The sequence below is a fragment of the Heliangelus exortis genome, chromosome 2 (genome assembly GCF_036169615.1).
Source record: "Heliangelus exortis chromosome 2, bHelExo1.hap1, whole genome shotgun sequence".
Classification (NCBI taxonomy): Eukaryota; Metazoa; Chordata; class Aves; order Apodiformes; family Trochilidae; genus Heliangelus; species Heliangelus exortis.
In genome coordinates this window covers 4670272-4694216 of record NC_092423.1, presented here as the reverse complement: position 1 = coordinate 4694216, position 23945 = coordinate 4670272, and the positions used below count along the sequence as shown (strand labels likewise).

At 42.6% G+C, this 23945-nt stretch overlaps 1 protein-coding gene across 3 annotated transcripts in view; it reads left to right on the top strand.

Annotated features, from left to right (window-relative positions):
• The first annotated feature begins 19715 nt into the window (after positions 1-19715).
• Positions 19716-23945, top strand: part of MINDY4 (MINDY lysine 48 deubiquitinase 4) — an 82211-nt gene continuing 77981 nt past the window's right edge. For all 3 annotated transcript variants that reach the window (XM_071734604.1, XM_071734603.1, XM_071734601.1), the window contains exons 1-3: positions 19716-19853; positions 21831-21950; positions 22993-23201. In XM_071734604.1, coding sequence (XP_071590705.1) covers positions 19791-19853; positions 21831-21950; positions 22993-23201 — 392 coding nt within the window. In that variant the 5' untranslated portion in view covers positions 19716-19790. The remainder of the gene's footprint in view (positions 19854-21830; positions 21951-22992; positions 23202-23945) is intronic.

The window sequence follows — 23945 nt, the reverse complement described above, 5'->3', positions numbered from 1 at the left end:
TTGTAGGTTAACTTAACTGTCTGAAGTGGATTTGGCCTTACTTTTTCTACAGAATAGTAATTAAAAATCATTTTTGCTTCCCTCCCATTCTCCTGCATTTCACTGAGCCTGATTTCAATTGAATGTTCTTTTTGTAATCAATTATTTAATCCAACCCCATTGCTATGAAGGATTTCACTTAACAATCCCCTAGCAAAAACAAAGCCTCCCCACACATCCGGATGAATTCTGGGTGATGCAGAGGCTCCAACAATTAGAATTTATTGTTAAACAACATAAACCTAATGAGAACAGTTGTTCAAAAAGGAACAGCATTGTTAGAGGGAAACAGAACCCCTGAAAAACAGAGTATTCAAAAGAACTGACATTCAAAGATACATTAGCAACAACTGTGACCTTATAGCCACTTATTCATACTGGAGTAAATAGATAATTGCTCATGCATAAACATGAGAAAGGCTTAAATCCCAGTAAATAAAGTATAAAACTAGGAGAATATCCACAAACAATAACACTATAGGCACTTCTTTAAAAGTAAGCACACATTATTATGCTCCACCTCCTGCATTTACAGTCCTGTTCTGTGAAGCCTCTACCACTGAAAGCTAATGAACCACTAAGTTTCTCCCTCTGTCTGATTTAAAACATGGGGAAAGTAATTAGTGAAATGGTAATATCCAAACTAATCATCTCTTCTGCAGGAGTTCTCAGGAGTTCTCTGCCTACTTGTGCAGCAAACCCTGTGTGACTCAGGATGATGCATGCGAGATGCAGAAAAGCTGGAACTGACTTCTCTTACTCACAACACTTGGCATTCAGAGACTTCACCAAATTCAGTCCTTGTTCAGTTTTTTTTTCAAACCCTTTTAGGCACAGGATGGATTTCTTTACCTTGACAACTGTTAGTAATGTAAGAGAGAATCCTGTCAAAGTCAGGTCTGCTGGTGACATTGAAAATGTATTTAAGAATACAAGTAAGGTTTTGCCAGACCTGCCCACTGCACATTTTCTCAACACCTTTTGAAAAATCCAGTATGGCTGGAATAGATCCAGTCTAAAAAATATGACAGATTATAGATTTTGGACTCCAGATTATAGAATTACCTCCAAAAGATGACTCTGAACCTTGCAGCAGGGTCTGAAAGAGTTAACCCAATTCTGAGTAAAACACATTTAACAAGACTGTTTGGGAGCTTGCTATAAGGCAGTGTTGTAGTGCAAATACACAGTGTAGTTGCTTTGTATTTGATGATAGTAATGCTGAGGACTGAAAAAAAGGCCAGGTCATCAGCTACAGAAACCTTATGTTTGTCCTTAAAACATTCACATTCTCATGACTCTGAGTAAATCACAGAATCATCCAGGTTGGAAAGGAGCTCTGGGATCACCAAGTCCAACCCTTGATCCACTCCCCCCGTGGTTCCCAGCCCATGGCACTGAGTGCCACATTCAGTCTCTTCTTAAAAACCTCCAGGGATGGAGAATCCACCCCCTCCCTGAGCAGCCCATTCCAATGCCTGAGCACCCTATCTACATGTAAAGAATTTTTTCCTAATATCTGATCTAAATGCCTGCAAACCTATGGCTGACTTCAGCCTTACTTACCAATACAACCAGTAACCACTTTCAGTTATTGGGTAGTTTCTGTAGATCCCAATAAGCTTAATTTTTACACAATACCCAAGGAAATTTGTGAGCTGCTGGACTGGAACTGATTCAAATTACAGTGTAACCAATGCAACTGGGCTTGAATTCCTCCAGGAGCTTGGGATAGACATCCTTTTACATTGGCTCTCAGCAAATACCCAAGCATTCCTTTTTTTAGAAGAAATACTCATAAGAAATGAGTTTCAAGATCTCATGGGTGCATATTTGAGGCTCCAAAGACTATATCTGTACTCACACAAGTATGTTCCTCATGCCAGAGCTGCTCATCCAGTCAAGGAAAGGAAATGCTACTACTGTTTGTGGTTCATTTATCCAAATGCTCCTGAACACTGCAACGGAAATTTAGAATAGTTTGGGCCTCTACTACAGTGAAAATATTCAAAAAATGCATATGAAAATTCTAACATTAGACTAAAAATCCTGTGCTACTCTGAGAGAAAAAAAAACGGAAAAAAAAGCTTCTGTTTAATGGGTTCTAAATCAACTGGAACTGTCACTGGCCAAAACAGTAAAAAAAAAACAAAACAGTTTAGAGTTTAGATAAGCAGCCTGTGAGGATCTGAAGAGTTTTGCTCATTCATTATTGAGAATATTATTTAAGTCTTGTGTTTCATTACATTTCAACCTCAAGTAGCCAAAAAATAATCTGCTACAATATGGAGTACAAGGCAATATTTTTTTTAACGTTTCCTTTTTATTTATGGTTAGGAGTAGAGGAGGAGGCTCAGCTTTCCAAACAAGCATCTGGAAAAAAAGAAACCATGAATCATGAGCTCGCCCTAGTGTTTTAAAATAAGACTGCAGTGAAGAATCAAAAAATCCATCATATTGTTCTTAGTGTTTCATAAATAATTTCTCTTGTTTATCTTTTCCATATGAATGCCAAAAATTACTTGCCTAAACTCTGATTTCTTTTGTTGGCATTTAACAAGTGCTTACTTGTCTGGATCTTCCTTTTTGCAATGAACTGAACATGCCCAAATGTTTTGATGTGCATTTTGAAGTTAAACAAATTAAACTGATTAAAGCTAATTAATTAAGGTCAAAGCAGAGCACTAATGTTTATTTTGCAGACTGTAAGCATTGCAGCATTTATCATGCAGAATCCCTAGCAAATTATTAATTTACTCTACAGCTTCAGCATAAGATAGAAGAGCAGAGAGGGAAAAAAAGCAATAGCTAAAAATCTGAAGCATTTCATGTGGGATTTGTAAGAAATTCCCAATCCATTCATGACCTGGTTTTCAGAAATTAGTCCATTTACATAAATACATTCTGCATGCAGCTACAAGCCATTTTCTTTTTTGTTTTTTCCTCCTGCCTTTTTCTTTTTAATTCCTTATAAAACAATACATTTCAAGCATGCAGTTTGATGCATTAATGATGATGCACTCCAGCTTAGAGGGAAAAAAAACCCACCCCCAAATAACCAAAACATGGGGTTTTTGCACAGCAAAACCTATCTGTAAGTTGGCAAAGCAGCTCTTTAGTCTGCCTATGCATAGAAGAACATAAAATATCCTGAGGAGTAGTGACACACTTTAATTTCAACAGAGATTTGTGGTGGGTTGCAAACTGTGGGAGAAAACAAAAGGGAGGAGATGTCAAGCCTTTGAAAACTACAGAACAAGGCTTTGAAAACAACAGCAGGAAAAGCTTTTCAAGGACAGATGCAGAACCTGCAGTTTGTTCAGAGCTGAGGAAAAAAAAAACCATCAACGAGCACGTTGCCCACAGCAGGTGAATTCCCTGAGAGAACATGGCTGCACATTTTAGGGGAAGAAAAGAACGTTTTGAGGCATGCAGAGCATTGTTACCCAACAGCCACCCTGCAGAGATGGGGAGCAAGGAATATTGTAACTTCCCTGTGACTGTGCTCCAAAGCCACTGAGGTTATTTTCCCTCAGGAGGAGGGACAGTAGCCTGACCCCAAGAAGAAAACTGTTTGACTGTGCCACTGTCTCAGTGTAAGTGTGCAGAAAAGAAACCAACAGCACCAATTTGGTGTAAGGTGATGGTGGAAGAGTTCATACCTGAAGTCACAAATGACAGCAAACATACAGCAAAAAAAAACCTCAAGATAGACTGAGAAATTTGAGGGAAAACTAAAGGAAAGAGAACCCTGCTCTTTATTCATAACAGCTTTAAGGGTGTCTGAAAGCACACCAAGGCCTTCTGGTTGCTCCATCTTCTCATCCCCTTTTGAAAATCCCTTCCCAAAGAGGAAAAAAAAATAAAAAAATCTCAATGTCAAATCAAACTCATATATTTCTTACTCAGTCAGAATAAGTGGATTCTGCAAGAAATGACTGCTCAAGGGTAAGGGGTTTGGAGGGGAGATATAACACCAAGGTTAACCTGCAGAGGAAGCCCTACAGAATCCATAAAAGCAAGCAAAAATGTAATAGTCAAGGCAACAATTTATTTTGCTGACAATGCTATTCACAGAAAAATTAAACTTCTGTATTCTTTTTATTCATAGTCTTGCATTAAACATAAGTTGTATCTGAAGGGGAAGAAATCTTAACAGAAAAAGGAAGTTTGAAAACTGACTTGACAGTAAGAACACGTATTTCTGTAATTTTATGGTGTATTTTCTTTATTTCTCAGTCTATGTGCCCAAGCATATTATTGTTTACTACTGCACTTGAGTTAATTATTTTCCTGACGACATTGCCAATTCCTATTTAACAAAAGATAACTGAATATATGTATATAACAAATATAAATGAACTTGCAGGTGCTTCTCTTTGACTCTGCATTAGATGACTGGACACTGGCAGGAGTTTCCTTTAGCTGAACAGAGCATAAAAACTACTGGACACAACACAAGAAACAGCCAAAGAGAAATAAAAGAGTGAAAAGCTGAAAAAATAGACAGCATGGTGAGGCATGGCTGGGTTTTATACATGATGAAGAGGACAGCTACAAGAGAGATGGATACACCCCAGAAGTAATTTGGGAGGTGCAAGGGGAACCACTGGGGGGCAGGGATCATACAAGGCCACCAGGACTCAGGCATTGTCATACCATGAAGATGACCCAGGTAATGGTATCAAAAATACCAAGTTTGGATGCAGAGTAAAACCATGAGCAATGAGGAAGAGATAATTAAAGATGGGTTGTTCAATTAAGAGGACATAGGAGGGCAGAAAGGAAGAGATCAAAGTCCACAGGGAAAGGAAAAGCATGGGAAAATAGAGAGGAGGGGGAATAAATGGGGTTAGTCAAGTGTAAGTAGGTGTTTTCTGACTGCCCCTGACCACCAGAGTCTACTCTACCTCATCAAATTCTAATCTTAACTACTTGGTGTGAGACCCCACTCCATGCTCTGTGTTCATAGGTGAGCATCAGCAGCTGCTGAGCAGACTGTCAGCCAGAGGTGGCTGTAGGTCTTGTTGCAAGGAATTGGAGGCACCAGGGTTGTGGGGACTTCACCAGGGAAAGTCAGTTCTGTTCTGTGAGCACGTTGAGTGAGATTTGCCAAAAAACTTCAAGCTGGATGAGCTGGTAAGTAGGAGATGTAAATCTGGAAAAGCCCAAAGTCTCAGTTGACAACTTGTTAAGGTCTTTGGGCAAAGTCTAGGCATGGATGAAAGAATCTGTGCTAATACTTGAGAGATCTGACAGTATGGTGTGCTTGTGAATCTAGAGTGTGTCCAGTTCTGGGCCCCTCAGCTCAGGAAGGAGATTGAGGTCCTGGAGCAGGTCCAGAGAAGAGCAAGGAGGCTGGGAAGGGATCCAGCACAAGTGCTGTGAGGAAGGGCTGAGGGAGCTGGGGGTGTTGAGGCTGGAGAAGAGGAGGCTCAGGGGAGACCTCATCACTCTCTCCAACTCCCTGAAAGGAGGTTGGAGCCAGGGGGGGTTGGGCTCTTTTCCCAGGCAACTCTCAGCAAGACAAGAGGGCACAAGAGGTCTCAAGTTGTGCCAGGGGAGGTTTAGGTTGGACATTAGAAAGAATTTCTTTACTGAGAGGGTGATCAGACACTGGAATGGGCTGCCCAGAGAAGGGGTGGATTCTCCATCCCTGGAGATATTTCAAAAGAGCCTGGATGTGGCACTCAGTGCCATGGGCTGGGAACTGCAGCGGGAGTGGATCAAGGGTTGGACTTGATGATCTCTGAGGTCCCTTCCAACCCAGCCAATTCTAGGATTCTATGATTCTAGAGAGGCAATCCAGGTAAGCATCTTTTCAACAGTGACCTTCAATTCAGGCTGATAGAGAAGGGTAAAAGCACTGGGCCATCTATATTTATGTACAAGCACTGTAGGTGTTCCTATGGGTGCTGGTACATGTCCATGTATGATGCCTCAGGGTACCCTAAGGCTGTGCTTACCACCTTCTACCAGCTGCCCTCTTCCACTGCCTTTCTTCTGTTGATGTTATTCCAGAAGAGGAACTCCTTTATGAATTCCTGTGGATGCCTTGGCACAAAGAGCACCCACACTGCTTCTTGCTGCTGAATCCTAGGAAGAATGTGTGGATTTGCTCAGCAGATCCAGTGCCTCTGTCTCGTGGAGTGATAGGAACTCAGAACAGCACATGGGGCACAGCAGCCCCTCAGCTCCTGTCTAGATGCAGATGCCAGCAGCTTCCCTTAGTGCACCACATGAGCTGCTAGGAGAGGAGCTGCCTGCTCCTTTGGGACACAACAGGCAGCCCCATCACCTATTCTGATTTTTCTATTTTGACTTTTGAGTTGATGGGAGGTGGACTCAACAAAGGAAGATGGGCACCACCAATGCAGCTCTATGCAGGAAAGTAGCAACATTTCCAATGAAGGGTAGAGAGTGGCTTGAAAGAGGGGTGAGAAAGATGCATTTACTGACAGTGCAGTCCCCACTTGGATGAATTTTCCCTCATATGGACCAGTGGAATGGTGTTGCTTGCACTACCAAGAAAAATGGGCAATGTTTCAATGGAAGGCACTTTGTAATGAGTGCTCCCAAACCCCACAAAACTGCTTCATACTTTCAGGAGCCCAAGCAAGACACATAAGTTACTAGAGTATCAAGTCAACAGAACTGGTTTCCATGGTAGTATGGGCTCAGGAGTACTTTTATCCCCACACAACTGGTTCAGCAAAGAATAAAAGTAACAAAAATGGAAATAAAATGTTTGGCTGAAGTATCCGTGGCTGCTCTATTCTCTTTGTTCATGCTTTATAAATGGTGGGACAACAAAGCTCTATAAGAATTTCAGCAGAGATCAGGAGAGTTATCCAGTAACAATGAAATAAAAAAGGGACAATAGAAGAAAAACAGGCTATCAGCAACCATGTACAAGTTGCACAAAGGATTAACAATGAAATAAAACAGTAACAATGAAATAAAAAGGGGACAATACAAGAAAAACAGGCTATCAGCAACCATGTACAAGTTGCACAAACAATGAAGCTGCTCTTACCATATGCTACATGAATGCTCCAAGTACATTCCTGCTGCTAAGTGGCATTGCTTCCATATTTCCAAGTGGATAATGAACATTTGTTTGTAACTTTTCTGAGCATTAAGGTAAGACCTCTGCCTCTGACTCCTGCTGCTTAACATTTTGCATTAGCAGAGTCCCAGAGATTTTGACTAAATTAATTTTTAACTATTTAAAATGCAAAATTCACAGGATTTTAACAACCTGATACTAGGAAACTAATAGCAGCTTTGTACCCCCAAAATAAACATCATTGCACACGTATGTATAGTTAAGAGTTAAGAATGATTTGAGAAATTCAGCAGTCTCTTAACAACAAGGCTGATGAAGAACAAGCCATCCACCACATTCTTATATGAAATATTACAACAGTATTAAAATTTACACAGTTGCTTACTCTCAAGGCCTGAGATGCAATTATAAAACTCAGTGGTGGAGAAGTACATATTGTTTTCTTTCATTAATGTGTTTAATTTAATTCTTCCCTGTGTTTCATACCATTTCTATAACATAAAGCTGAGGCTCCCATTAAACCTGTACTACTTGTTCAGAGAAGAAAGGCAAAAAACCAGATGAATTTCCAGATTGAAACAATGCCATAACTCACACCTCGTGAGTTACACAAATACATTGTGATATTTCAAACTGTGTCTGGCATCTCTGTGGTTACTTGCTCTATGTTTGTAGCTCTGAAATACACAGAATTTCACAGACCTTTAGAGAAACAGCCAAGGCTGCCATGCAGTACAGAAATAAAGGCTTTTTGGAAGCCCTATCCTTTGTTCCAAATCCTCCTTAAATTGATGAAGAATGCTGAAAAGGAAACCACAGCCTTATGCCTTTTCTTTTACAAAATGAAACAGCTATTCAATTCCACACCAAACAAAAACATACAAAAATATAAGCCAAACTTTGCAGGGATCCAAACCACCTCCAAAGCAACAGTTATTTAAAACAAATATTTTGATTTAATACACTTGTTAACCAATGCATAGCAAGACAAACAGAATCCACTTGCAGAACAGGCAGATTCTGATAGTTTCAGTCACCAGCACCATGACAGTGAAGTGTTCAGAGGGTCTTTCAGTGTGGTTTTTCTCAACAGTGTATTCTTCATGTATTATTTTTGCAATACAGATTCACAGTAGTCCTGAGCAGAAAACAGCTTTTGGATTTTTTTTTTTTTTTTTTATTTTTGGATTTTGATGTCTCATCCTTAAAAAGTTGTCCAAAATTTCTTGGTGTTATTGTTCTGCTTTTCCAGTCATACCTATTTTTCTTTTTTAGCACTTAAATGATAGTTCCAAAAAACATAAGCAAGAGGATGACACTTGTTTCAAATCTTTTTTTAAATGACAGATCCTCAGTTGTCTGGAGGCAGATGACACAGCAGGCTCCCAGCAGATCTGTTATTTCACTTACACCCACAAATATAAAGTAGCCAGGGTGTGCAGAGAACAGGTTAGGAAGGTCAGGCAGCAAAATGTTGATGTTCTGTGTGAATGACAAAAGGTTCTGACCTAGGAATGAGCCCACGAGGAAAGCTGTGGCTCCATAAACCACTGGGTCACCCTTCCTGAGTCTGGGGCTGAGACTGCAGCAGCCTCACTAAGCCCAGTGTGCTCTGATCAAATTACTGAATCTGGAGACCTGCTGGAATGCTATATGAAATATTTGACAGCTAAAGAACACCCCAATAGCAACAAAAATCCCAAAGACTCAGTGAAAACAGGGTCTTTCAACAATGGGACAATTAATGCTAAGTTATCTACTTTGCAAGAGCAACAGAGCCTCATGTATGTGTGTTCCAACATATTTAAAGACTTCTATATGTTTGTAGTAGAACAAGATGAAGATGCTACAGGAAAAGAGAAGCATAGAAAAATATTTGAGGTCAGGAATTTAACTGCAGTTTAACACTGCAACTGGACACTGCTGCCCTCCACCAGGGCAGTGACAGCAACGAAATGCTGAGCACAGAAACTGTAAATTTGGGATTGGTGCTAATCACCAATTATTAATTATCTCCATAGAGAATGGGTCAGTGATTTATCAGGATGAGATGTAGAAACAGAACTCCTAGAAGAACCTGCAGAGGAATCCACCATGAGAGATGCTATTTTGGATTTAGACTCAAGTGGTGCTTGGGAACCAGTTCATAGAATCACTGGGAGAGCTGTTCTTGAGCAGTGATCACAGCACAATTGTGTTACTATAGAAAAGAGCAAGGGAGTAAAGAAAGCACTAGATAAAAAATGTGAAGGAATGGAACAATGTAAAAACAAGGCTATTATTCAAGAAAAAGATTGACAGCTGCAAAAATGGGAACAATCCAATCTACAAACTATACAAAATTCTGGATTAGAAGCCCAGATAAAACATAGACCAAAAGGGAAAAAAGTAGACAACTGTCCCTCCTCTTCCCCCCCTAATTAATTCTTACTTGGCTCAGCAGGAAGTTAAGAAGGCTGGCAGAAGGAAAAGGTCAGAATTTAAAGAAACTGAAAGTTTGCCCACATGCAGAGAACAGAAAAGCCCGAAAACATGACAGGTCAAAATGTAAATAAGAAATTAAGAGGACAGAAATTAATTCAAACAGCACCTTACAATGGATACACAACTTCCTACAATGACTTTTTAAAAAATATTAAAAGCAGAACAGCTAAGGCATCAACAGGGCTGCTTTTTGAATATGTAATAGGATCACCCTGGGGTAGGCAAAACATGTTCTTGCCCTGGTGTCTTCTGATGAAGATTTTGGGAAGATTCTCTCATCTCCAGCATCCTTTCCAGTGAATCACCCTCAATATATAAGAAATATTGGACCAAATCAATAATGCTAATAAACCATTAGCACTGTGTAGCATTCCCTCCAATGTGAATGTCTGAAACTGCTGGCAAAGGTTATTTTAATAGAAATCTTTTCCAACTAAAATACTTCTCAATCTATCTCATCCCTAAGGTTAAGCTAAGGCTTAAAATGTATTTCAAGTACTATTGCATGAGATAATCTGTCATTTTTTTTTCCTTTTAAGCTGATTCTGGTCAAGTCAGTGAGGGTACTACCATCCCATCCAGAAAACCCCTCTAAAGCTGCTCAGGTACATTTTTCCTGTCAATACACACTCTTCCTTTGAAGGTTTCAAATTATTAGGAACACACACAAACATTTGGTATTTCCACAGAGGAAACCACATCCATGGCATCTAGACAAAGGTTAATCCCAAGGAGAAACCAAAACAGGTACTAGGCACAGGACCTGTTTTCTCAGAAGGAAGAGGACCAGATACACTTGACTTTTTTTATTTTTATTAGTGAGACTTGATGATGATTCAGAAAAATAACAAAAAAAAAAAAAAAGTAATTGAGACCTCCCATGAAGTCTCAAAGTTCATCCATTTTCCAAGAAGATTTAAGTAAATGGCCCAGAATCAAACCACTCCTCTAGTACAGGCTGGAATAGCTTCCCACATTATCCATAACCAGGACTCCAAATGATTTCCCAGTCCCTACCTTGGGAATCCCAGAGCCAGATGACAAGGAAAAGAACCACCTCCCTGTCCAGGGGTATTTGCTGCTTTCCCTGGGCTTGGATCAGGGATGCTGAGGAGAGACTTCCAAGGCTCACCCAGCCCTTGGACAACTGCTGCTCATTCACATGGGCAGCAATGATAATCAAGGGAGATTAAAAAAAAAAGAAGCCTGAATGACAGGAGTTCTGGGATAGAGAGAATCATAGAATCATAGAATCATAGAATCATAGAATCATAGAATCATAGAATTAGCCGGGTTGGAAGGGACCTCAGAGATCATCAAGTCCAACCCTTGATCCACTCCCGCTGCAGTTCCCAGCCCATGGCACTGAGTGCCACATCCAGGCTCTTTTGAAATATCTCCAGGGATGGAGAATCCACCCCTTCCCTGGGCAGCCCATTCCAATGGCTGATCACTCTCTCAGTAAAGAAATTCTTTCTAATGTCCAACCTAAACCTCCCCTGGCACAACTTGAGACCTCTTGTGCCCTCTTGTCTTGCTGAGAGTTGCCTGGGAAAAGAGCCCAACCCCCCCTTGGCTCCAACCTCCTTTCAGGGAGTTGGAGAGAGTGATGAGGTCTCCCCTGAGCCTCCTCTTCTCCAGCCTCAACACCCCCAGCTCCCTCAGCCTCTCCTCATAGGATCTGTGCTCGAGTCCCTTCACCAGCTGGGTTGCCCTCCTTTGGACCTGCTCCAGCACCTCAATCTCCTTCCTGAGCTGAGGGGCCCAGAACTGGACACAGGACTCAAGCTGTGGCCTCACCAGAGCTGAGCACAGGGGCAGAATCCCTTCCCTGGACCTGCTGGCCACGCTGTTCCTGATCCAGGCCAGGATGCCATTGGCCTTCTTGGCCACCTGGGCACACTGCTGGCTCATGTTCAGCTTCCTGGCAATCCAGACTCCCAGGTCCCTTTCTGTCTGGCTGCTCTCAACCACTCTGTGCCCAGCCTGGAGCTCCCCATGGGGTTGTTGTGGCCAAAGTGCAGGACCCGGCACTAAGAGATTACAGACTGAAATGAAGGGACACTGCCAAGGCATATGGAGATGTCTGGTGTTAGAAAAGCCAGAGCTCACCCACAGTTCATACTTGTAGGACACTTTACAGGCTAAAAAAAAAAAGTGCTGCTTCTCTCACATTGATAGGGAAAAGCTGAACAGAGAAACTGTGGGCCAGTTGCTCAATGGGTCAGGTGACTTGATAAGATCAGGGACACAGAAGGTGAAGTGAGCCAATTTCTTCTTTGCCTCATTTCCCCCTGGGGAGGTCTCCCAGGTCACTGAGATTCTCTCCAATAAGATGAATCACTGGCAGGAGATGTGGTTGAAGTCAGGGATTACTTGAGAGCCTCACTCATCCAGTTCCATAGGACCAGATGAGCATCCCCCATGGGTGCTGAGAACTGAGTGATAACACAGCAAGGCTGCTCTCTCTCATCTTTGAAAAGCTCCAGAAAACCACAGAGGTGACCTCAGTCACTGATGAAAGGCAAATATTGCACCTGTCTTCAAAGATGACAAGAAGTTCTGTTCTGGGATCTACAAGCTGCTCAGCTTTTGTTCAGTTTGGGGGGAAGTGATGAAGTGAGTCCTCCTGGAACACACTGAAGAAATACTTCATGGATTTCTGAGTACATGAAGAGATGGTGGAATACATTTGGAATAGCCTGGGGAAAGGAGGTCTTGGTAGTCAACAAACCTGCACATCAGCCAGCAGGGTCCTGGCAGCAAATGCAGCTGACACCTTCCTGGGCTGGATAAGAAGGAAATGTTAATGTTAATTGAGGAAAATTTATTGAGGGAAATGACTGATCTCCTTGGCTCTGCACCCATTAAATCAAACCTACGTGATTTGTTGATGTGAAATGTCACATTCATTTTTGGGACCCCTGGAACAAGGAAGAAATTAATCAACTGGATTGACTTCAGTAGAGAGCCAGCAAGATAGGCAGGTTCTGCAGCACATGTTCTGTAAGAAGCTGCTGAGTGAAGAGGGTTTGTTCAGCATGGAGAAAAGAAAGCTGCAGGGAGGAAGAGATCTCTTAGGTTATGTGAGGAGAAGCAGCACAGAGCAATAGTGGCAAATGGGAGAACCTGCCCTGGTTATTCTTGGCTACAACAGGAGTCATCAGCTCTAAGGAGAGCAGAGGAACAAGAGGTGAGAGAACCCCTGTAACATATCCAGAGAAAAAGAGCCCCTGCTGCAGATCCTCATGGGGTTATCACAGGAGAGTCACCAAGGAGACAATTAAGTGATCTCCTGATCAACTTTTGGACTGGTGGAGGGATTTTATACCCTGCAGAGACCACTAAAGGATTGTTCAGAGCTTACGAGGGATGTTTAGGGAAGGAAAACAAAAGCCAGGGAAAGGCAGAGATCAAAGTGATTTGGGAAAGATTAGATACATGAGACCAGAAAGGGAAGGGGCTGGATGTGTGAAAGCCAAGGCTGGTCAGTACATTTCTCTTTCTGTACCTGCTCAGTGTCACCAGACTTTCTTCCTAACTACTGTCCTGGGTACAGGATAATGTCCTGGTACTACACCCCTGACTGAGCTAGAGGCTGAAAAAAAGACAGGCAACATAAAATTAAACAACAGAAGACCTAAACAATGCTTTGGTAACAAGGAGCATAACCAGTTTTTTTGTTTAATAGCCCAAATATCAATCAAGTCCTTTCCTGTACCAATCAGTCACTCTTCAAAACCCTTATTTACAGAAATGCCTTTTGTTCACAAGAAGTGAATGCATTTCACATTTAGAAAATCTTTATACATTTCACTTTCTCCTTTAACATACAACAAAATGTTCTGCATTAAAAAAAACAAAGCAAAACAAACCCCAAAACCAAACATAGGAACATTAACTAGACAAATAGAGGTCATTTTAAACAACATATAAAACATCAGGCTTAAATGTAATTATGTTCTCCACAGCACAGAGCAGAGAACAAGGCAACAAACTGCAGCACATAATTGTGTGCAATTATACAAGCAACACATAACCTGTTCTAATTACTTTTCATTGATGCCAGACTCCACTATATTCCAAATTCTGTACCAAAATGCCAGCTAACTCCAGGTGCCTTTTAAAAGCCAGATCTTTTCTGCTTATTGTGCATTACTCACAAGTAATAAAAATTTATTATAGTATTAACAGACACCCCGGTGTTCAAAGAATATTTTAGGAAGTCTTTCCAGACCTCACATTTGCTGGATTGCTGGAACTGTCACTCACATTACTGACAGGATTTCCCTTAGCCCCTGACCAGAAGAATGTTTCTAGATCACATATATTCAGCAGTTAGTGGTGCTGAACCAGCCAAATTAAACAACATGCCACACTACCCCAGCTGCTGTGTGAGCAGTCAGTGAGCTCAGTGACTGGGATGCTGAAACCTGGGGTAGCATTATGAGTTTGAGCACTAATTAAAATCAGAAGCTTATAAGGCTGTAAGAAGCAGTGGGCTACAACAGTCACCTGTGGGGGAGGACATGAAAACCATTGTGTGTCAGGCAAAATCCCTTCCAAGCTGCCCTGAGACAAGTGAAGCAACAGTGGGAAAACTCACTGTGTGCCAGAATTTAATCAAATCAGAGAAGTATTTCAGCTTAAATATATTTAAGGAGACATCAACTGTTTAGTGAACTCTCAGGGGGAAAGAATACACCATACCAGGTCAGGTATGCTCCTGAAAGAAATCTGACACCAGGCTGGAGCATGATTATTGCCTCAAACTCCTACGCTGCCCATCTATTCATTCAAGATATTTTTATGGACTGCAGGTAGCATTTTGTGAAAATAAGGAAATATGTGATTGAGAAAAGGGAATATAGGAATGTTTCTCTTATTCTTTTTTTCCCCTCAGTGCTCAAATCATGGTCATAGAGTGGTGGACCATGAACAAGCTCAAGTAAAATACTCTTAATTATACACTGCTTCTCCTCCAAAACTAGAAGTTTCTAGAACTTGAGGAGTACTGGTCATGCAGAGCTTCAAACTCTGCTCTCTGCTCAAACTGGTCTGTAGAGTACCCCATGAGTACTGGTGACACAGGATACTACACTGGTAACACCAGGGACTACTCATCTTGTTTTGCTGCTGCAGAGAAGCATCTTGGCATTATCACAACTATCTATAACTATCATGATCAGAACATGCAGACCAAGAGGGCAGTAAATTTGGAGAAACACAGTACAAACAGCTTAGCCAATGTTTTTAAACAATTCTTTTTCATTTAACAAAGCATTTGGGTGCAGGACTTCCCAGTGTCTGGACTATCAGGCTATAAATAGTGCATCTTCCAGACAGATCTCCCTGTCCAGGCAATCTGGGACTGAACATAAGAGAAGCATTCCCAGGAGGTGTCCTCCAGCTCCTATCACTGCTGACAAAAAGGAACCCAAAAGACAAGAGTGAGAGCTTGACAACCAGTGTCCCTTGTCCTTCCATGCTGCACACAAGTGACTGTGTGACTTAAATACTCAGGTTTTGGTGCTTCTGAGTCTGTGGCTACACAAAGTTCCTAGCACAAAAAGTATGTAAAGCAAGAAAGAATTTTCACAGTAAAAAAAATAAAATCTTCTTCCATGGGATTTCACATTGGATTTTCTCATTTTAATTTTCTACAGAAAAAAAGCACACCCCCTTCTCCACTGGCTAGCAAAACCTTACTCAGTTGAAGAACCCTGTGCTGGTTTGAGACGACCAGGATAGAAAGAACCTTCCTGGGACCCCCCCCTGAGCAGCTGCCAGGCTGCTGATGTGGGAGTGATAATGGGGAGGACCTGAGCCAATGGGAGGAGAGGATGGGTGAGGTGACCCAAATGGACCAATCACAGTGCTCCTTCCTAGGATGCCCAGTATAAAATGGCTCCCAAGAGAGCCCTCTGCTTGGTGTGCTGGTTGGGTTGGGGCTTGCCTGTTGCTCCTCCTCATCTCCTCCCTGGAGAAGCCCATCATTCCCAGGACAGGTCACCTGTCTTGCCAGGTAGGACCCCCTTGGGTGCTCTGAGGCTGTTGTGAACATCACTGAGACCCTGGGCTTGGGCACCCCCAGCTGCTGCCCAGTCCAGTGTGGGACTTCTCTGGTTCACCCTCATCAGCTGAGAAGGGTGAGTTCCATATTTAAATATATTATATACACTTGTAATTTCCTATTACCACCTCATTAAACCTACCCAAGTTTTTTTTTCTTCCAGCCTTAAAGTCCCTCTCCCTTACTCTGTTCTTCATCTTCCTCTGGGAGGGTAAAGGGGAATAACAGAGCATCTGCCACTTTTACTGGTTGCTGTCTACAACTATGACAAATCCCATAAGCTCATGGGTGCTTGCCTCGGGCTGAGGGAGCTGTTGTGTTGAGAGCTCTCCCACAAACCAACACAACAACTGTTTCAGACCTAACTGAGCCTTCTGAGGACTTAATAGATATGGAATCTGGAGAGGTACTCTCCCATGTGCTCAACAACTACCAGCTGTGCTCACTGCATACTCTGACCCCTGCAGGGGACACTCTAGGGAGGTGACACTCGATGTAAATGAGTTGGTGATAAACTTACAAACTCAATATGACACAATGGTTGTACAAAAACTGTCTCAAAAGCCCAATATGCTTTGGCATAGCTTAATAGTAAACCTTCCCCAGCTTTGAAATGCAGTTTCACGACTTCTTTCTGTTTGTATCTGAGGTGAGATTGCTCTGTGTACCTTGCATCACAGCACTTTCTGAGTATCCTCTGTTGGGAGTACCCTGGGAGCTGCTTCAGGGAAAATTAATCCCTGCACCACCATCCTGAGTAATCTGTTAGGTTATAATCAGCTTTTTTTTTACTAGTAAGAGTTACATCATAGAATCATAGAACTGGCTGGGTTGGAAGGGACCTCAGAGATCATCAAGTCCAACCCTTGAGGACACCATCCCTGCAATGGACAGTAATGGCAACAAGCAGGTGGTACAAAGGGTACCAAAATCACCCTCTCTAAACTGAAGTATGGAGAAGAAAGTTTTTTGGTGCTGCAATAGCGGCCTAGGGAAGCCAGAGGGCATTCCTGGTACTTGTATTTCAGCTCGGGAACATTAGCTTCTAGGCACTGTTACTCATCTCAATGAAACAAAAAGCTGGCTGCAGGTAAACAGTGCTGTACCTCTTGGAAATACAGAAGAGCATCCATCTTTTTTAATGGAAATGGAGGCTAAAAGACTGTTAGACATTAAGGCATAAAATTTCTTAAGACCTGAGCTTTGTCCTTTTATTTTATTCCACTATCTTTGCATTCTACTATCTGCACCCTGATATCCCCCCCTCCCACACTACTCAGACTCTTGATATAATTTTCTACACAGGCCTCCTGTGGCTTCCCACCTGCAGGATTCCTTCTGAGCCCTGTTACCCCCATCTGATCAATAATGCTTTCCTATTTCTTTTCCTTCCAGTTTTTCTTTTCCTGTTTTTCTCGTTCCTCCTCCCTTGGAAAAAGTGGTGATTATGCCACCATCTGGTTCCTACAGGCATTTCAGTGCTTGGTGTGTGGGATTTACATGCCAAGGTGCTGGTAGCCGGGGAGTGGCTGGAGAGGTGGCCTCTCTGAAAAGAAATGTGAGGCTGCCCCATTGCTGGACAGGGCTGGTTCCAGAGGTTCCCAAAGGACTGACTGCAGGACCCAGCTGAGCCCAGCAGCAAAGTTGGCACTGGTTCTGGGAAAGCACATTTGAGAAAGGGAAAACTGTTGTGCAGCAGAGTGTGAGAAGTAAAGGAAAAAAAGGAGTGAGAAACAACCTTCCAGACCTCAAGGTCAGTGAAGAAGGAAGAGGGGTAGGATGTGCTTCAGGCACCAGAGCAGAGCTTTGTCTGAAGCCCATGGAGGAATCATAGAATCATGGAACTGGCTGGGTTGGAAGGGACCTCTGAGATCATCAAGTCCAACCCTTGATCCACTCCTGCTGCAGTTCCCAGCCCATGGCACTGAGTGCCACATCCAGGCTCTTTTGAAATATCTCCAGGGATGGAGAATCCACCCCTTCCCTGGGCAGCCCATTCCAATGTCTGATCACCCTCTCCCTAAAGAAATTCTTTCTAATGTCCAACCTAAACCTCCCCTGGCACAACTTGAGACCTCTTGTGCCCTCTTGTCTTGCTGAGAGTTGCCTGGGAAAAGAGCCCAACCCCCCCCCTGGCTCCAACCTCCTTTCAGGGAGTTGTAGAGAGTGATGAGGTCTCCTCTGAGCCTCCTCTTCTCCAGCCTCAACACCCCCAGCTCCCTCAGCCTCTCCTCATAGGATCTGTGCTTGAGTCCCTTCACCAGCCCAGTTGCCTCCTTTGGACCTTCTCCAGCACCTCAATCTCCTTCCTGAGCTGAGGGGCCCAGAACTGGACACAGGACTCAAGCTGTGGCCTCCCCAGGGCTGAGCACAGGGGCAGAATCCCTTCCCTGGACCTGCTGGCCACGCTGTTCCTGAGCCAGCCCAGGATGCCATTGGCCTTCTTGGCTACCTGGGCACACTGCTGGCTCATGTTCAGCTTCCTGGCAATCCAGACTTCCAGGTCCCTCTCTGTCTGGCTGCTCTCCAACCACTCTGTGCCCAGCCTGGAGCTCCCCATGGGGTTGTTGTGGCCAAAGTGCAGGACCCAGCACTTGGCCTTGTTGAACCCACTGGGGAGACCCCAGTGAAGCAGTCACTCCTTGTAGTCCATGGAAAGGGCCACGCCAGGGCAGATGTCCACACTGCAGCCAACCAGAGGAAACAAAGGAAAGGTGGGGAGGAAGGAGTGGCAGAGAGAACTGAGAGACTGATGGCAAAGCCCATTCCCTATCTCTCCTGCATCACCCTATGGAGAGGACAGTAAGGAAATAAAGGGGCTCATGAGATGCAAGGAGGAACAGTGCCTGCTCAGCCTTCAGAGAAAAAGCCTAGGAGAGGGTCTGGATGCTACATACAACTACTGAAGGGAGATTAAAGAAAGTACAGAGCCAGATTTGTCTCAGAGGGTAAGTTAAAGGGGTAGGAGGCAGCAGTCAGAAGCTGTGGCAAGAGAAATTATAACTATGTAAGGAAAACAGTCTAACCACCCAAGAGTGGTCAAATATTGGAAGAGGTAGTCTAGGCTGCAGAACCTCCATCCTGGAACAACACTTATGAATTTTCCAGCCTAAATCAGATCCTCAAGCCCAAAGTATTTCTTACCACAAACCTTTCTATTAGCATATTGTATTATTGGCTCATGGAGGTGTCATCTGAAAGGAAACATTCAGCTGAAGCATGTTCCCACCCTAGATGTGGTATGAGAGATTAAAGGTCATGAAGCTGGAGGTCACGGGGCTGGAGAACTTCTGCTGTGAAGACCCTGAGAGATTTGGGGTTATTCCAGGGAGACCTTAGAGCATCTTCCAGTGCCTGAAGGGGCTACAGGAAAATGGGGGAGTTCTCAGGAGAGCATGGAGTGCAAGGATGAGGAGTTATGGTTTTAAACTGGAAGGGGAGATTTAGGTTAGACATTAGGAAGAAATTTTTCCCTGTGAGGATGGAAAAGTCTGGCAAGGGTTGTCTAGAGAAGTTGTGGGTGTCCCTTCCTTGGAAGTGTTGGAGCAAACTGGTGTAGTGGGAGGTGTTCCTGCCCACGGTGGAAGGGGGGGATGTGGTGCTGGATCCTAAAGTCCTTTTGAAGCCACACTGTTCTATGACTAAGCTTAATGTAGCAGCTACATTTCTTGTTTGTTTCATATAAGAGTAGAATTTTACTAAAGAACCATAAATGGTTAAAAATTGCATTAACACAGGAGTGGGAACATAACTATTAACACAGGTGGGAAATAACTATGTATGCTGCTTAAGAAAAGAATCAGAAAATTCTTTCTTCTCTCGGGTTTAAACATCCCTTTCTTAAATTTTAGAATTCAAAGCTATTTCCTAGCCTCTCCCTGCAGAGTCACACATCAAGCCGAAGTCATACCGGCTTCCTTGCCAGGGGGAGGAGTTCTCCTCGCTTCCGATGACACGGTCACCACAGCAACACCTCCAGCAACCGGAGTACAGGGAGCCCGCCCGCTGCTGCTCCGGGAATGCAGTGGTTAAAAACCCGCACCGAAGAATTGCAAAGTCGGCAGCCCGGAATGATTTGTTAGATGAAGTCAAGAATACGCCCCCTAAGCACATTTTGGGCTAAAAATGGACAACTGCTTTGTGGAAGAAGTGGCTGCATCTCTGGTGAGAGAATTTCTCAGTAGAAAGGTAACTCCTCAATTTTCTCCAATTAAATGAGAATGACACATGGAAAATGTTAAGTTCTAAAAGACTGAGAAATACGGGGAGGGGGGGGGGGACTTCTTCCAGCAGCTGGACCTGAACCCAAACATCCTGGCGGGGAAGGAGCTGCACTACATTTCCCACAATACCTTTTATTGCTGAATATGGAAGCCCCCTTCCTCCTTGTTTGAGAAAGCCTGATTCTGATCCACACACGCCTGCAAAAAACAAGGTTAAATCAGTAAATGCGGTTTTAGTGTTGTTTTTTTGTGGTTTTTTTTCCCCTCATTAATTAACCTATCTCGCTGTTGTCCTTTATGTTTACAAAAGGCATACAAAACTTGGTGGGACAAATGGTTAAAGAGGAAAAGGAAAGGTAGTGGTGCTAGAGGAACCGGTAATGTCTTGTTTGTCGTTTTTTTTCTTTTGGTTTGGTTTTGGGTTTTTTGTTTTGTTTTTTGGGTTTTTTTTCACGGTTTTCAGTAGGAACGTGGCAGATATTTATCGGGAGGGAAGGGGACAGGGAGGTGGGGAGGTAAAGAGGCCATTGGGACTTTTCTCAAACTTGATGCTGTAAAGGAAAGTTTGTGCTGTAAATGAGAGGAGTGTAGGATTGAACAGAATAAAAGGCACCTCCACGTTTCTGGGTGACAGAGCCTCCAGTGCCAAGCACCTTGTATTCAGTCCTAAAAAAATCTTGCTGCTGTCCAACCCAGTCACTCAGTGCCAGGAATGAGTTTGCTTAAATAAATGAAACAGCCACAGACTGTATTATCAAGTGCCATCCAAACCTCAGATTTCCTCTGGTTTGCATCCAGTCTCCAAATGTGCATTTTCAGTGTTGCTGAAATATTTTTGCTGGGGCAGAATGAATTTGCCATTTACTGGCAGAATTCTGAGGCTCGAGTCTGTTCAATTGATGGCAAAGGTTTTCCAGATGAAAGACATTTATTTATGTTTCTGAGTGATATCAGGTAAATAGAAAACTATGAATAAAAGCATAAAAGAAATTGGGATGCCCTGGTGGTAAAACAGGCATGCAGCTTACAACAGTAACTTAACTTGAATTGCTGTATCTATTTCATACTACTCTGGAGTAAAAAACAAGGGGCACTGGTAATCCTTTATGCTTCTGCACAAGTGTAACCCTGAGTCCCACAATCTTTAATATAAATCAGAGCCAACTTTGGGAACCATCCTTTATTTGTCACACCTCGTCAGGTTCCCTAAAATGGAGCCTGATAATCCTTCTGAAAAAAAAAAAAAAAAAAAAAAACAAACCAAAAAACAAAAAATAATAATAAAATCCTAACAATTGCCCTTCAGAGAAGAAATAGGAACTTTCCCTCTCAAATTTGTGGTCTTACATTTCACAATGACTCAGTCTTTCCCTCCAGAAAGTGAGATGCTCCTACATTTTCTCTCTGAAGTGCTCGTGTATGCTGACTGCAGTTACAAAGTATTTGAAATCAGAAGAGAGTCATGGACCAGTTCCCAGCCTGAGACTCATGAGAATAACCTCAAATCATGACAGAAGCTCTGAAACCTGTTCTGAATCCACCAAGGGCACACCTGATGTACAGACTTTGCAATTAGTCAAGTCAGAATCAGTTATGAAATGCTGTATCACATCTGGATGGCAAAACCAAACTCAGTATTTCTGGAACTATATGAAAGATAAACTCAGGTATTTGCAGTGCCTTCTCACAAACCAGTGTTACAAAGCTGTTTAGCAGTTGAAGTCACCTGCATGGAGATTTTTTTTTTGCCATTTTTGGTAATATCCACCTCAGATAATAGCAGATTGTACCATCACAGTAGAGGTTCTGAGGTTAGCTTGTTATTATTACTGCCATTTTAATGTATCCAGAAGTTTCATATTGCACCCAACAATAAATAAAATAAATAAAAGTAACATTTACTATCTCAAGAGCTCTGAAATCTGACACTTTTCCTTCTCAGGGTTTGAAAAAAACAATCACTACCATGGACCAAGAGCTCCCACGTTCTGCCCTTAGTATCAACAACAGGAATGAACTTCGAAGTGTCCTGCACCTGCACTCCCTGTACAAACAGAACAAGGTAAGGAAACTCTTTGTTGCTCCCAAAAATGTGGTATCAGGTACCACAAAACGAGGCCAAACCAGATGAAGACTGTTGTATGTCCAGACTGCAGAGGTCTCAAGCTGAATTGCTGTGGATACCCTGACAATTTTCTGAGGAATGTTGAGGTTAACACTGAAGTGAGATTGGAGCCCATCTCCATGAACTTTTCCCCCCTTATGGCTACAGCATTCAATTTTGGAAGTACCCTCACATGCCCATTTCTATTTGCAACTTTACAGAAAGCCTGGCAGATCAAAATTGGTATTTATTATTTGAAATTTAATATATACACCACTACTTGATGCCAGGGCCATGAATGGGTCCTTTCTATTTCTATCTCACTCATAGGGCACCATAAGCAACATGAGGTTATTCTGTATTAATTAATTTCAAAAAAACCTCTCCCAGTGGAGCTGCATGACTACAGCAGACATTGTAGCATTTTTCACTCAGCCTCTAAGTATTTCTGGTATGAAGTTTGTTGTTGTTGCTTTTTTAATGAGAAGTTTATGTTCCTAGAAAACAGAGTAACAATGTGTTGTCTTGCTTGATACTTAGGAGTTACCCCAAGCATGTGAGTAGAGTTCTAGAGTCCATGCTTCTCGGTAAGTTCTGATAAACTAAACCATAAATATTTAAGTCAGGTACTAAGAATACTTGCTCATCATCCCATGTGCTTCTGAAGCTGCCCAGGTAACATTAGAAAAGGGGCATTTTTAGCACAGTTACCACGCTTTGCAATGTTTAGGTAAAATGCAAATGAGGAATGACTGTAACTGGTTGTTTCTTCCTTTTCACACTTACTTCATGTAACACCTTCCAGCTCTTCACACTCTCCAGCTGACATCTTCCAGTTTACTGAGCTGTTTGTACTGGTACAGCTGAGATACACCCAGTAGGCAGCTACCTCTAGTAGGAAGGATGTTCAACTACTGTGTAAAAAGAATATCCTACCTTAGGCTGCAGCAAGACTTAAAAGACTTTCAGTAGTCACCAAGAACTTTTGGTTTTTGCACAGGCAAAAGAGAACCCACTGAAGACACTTCTTGAAATTATTACTAATTATTTGCTGGAGCGCCATGGGAGTTCCAGAAGGATCAGTTCAAGTTCTGCTCTGTCAGCTCCTCAAAATAAGAGCTCAACAGCTCATCCACCTGACTGCTTGGATGAAGATCATCTGCATGGGGCTTCCACTGTGCCTGAGGAGAGTGAAACCAAAGCCTTCAGGTAGTGTTCTATCTAGGAATTTATTTTTTTTTCCTTCCTAATAAGGGAATAGTGTTAAACTTTTTACCATTCAGCCACACTGCCTTTATTAGCTTAACAACTCAAGCTTAAATTTCCCTATTATTAAAATCTCCTTTGCCAGCCACCCTTCATCAATGCTTTTATGCTCCCTACCAATTACAAAGATTGATAATCTCAATTACGTCTTTCAGTCACTGAAGCACAGGGAAATCTGAGCTTTTATACCTTCCAAATTGGAAATACTCAAATTGCAGCATATTCTGATAAACTAGCTACCTGCACTCGAAATACAGGTTAAAAGCCAGGCTTAATATCTACAATTTCTATTGTGACATAGCATGGATTGTTACTTGAATTTTTGCAAAATACCTGCAAACAGCAGGTAACCAAGGTTTTCGATTGCTTTCATTAGCACCTCAAAGAGTAGTAACAGCCCTAGCTACACAAAAGAGCAATTCACTTCATTTCTTTGGGCACAAAAGAGCAATTCACTTCACTCTGCCTCAGCTCTGGGGGAATTAATCTCATTTTACACCTCATCCTACACACAGCACGCCTCAAGTGGCAAGGTCTGAGCATCAGCACTTCCAAAAGCCCAGCAAGCCTTTCCTTACAGAGAAAGAGAATATTTCAATATTGATGCTACGAGCTAAGAGGAGAATAGAAAAGGAGGCAGTGTGAAAAAGGAATTGCTGACTTCTCTTATTCAGACGCATGAGCTTT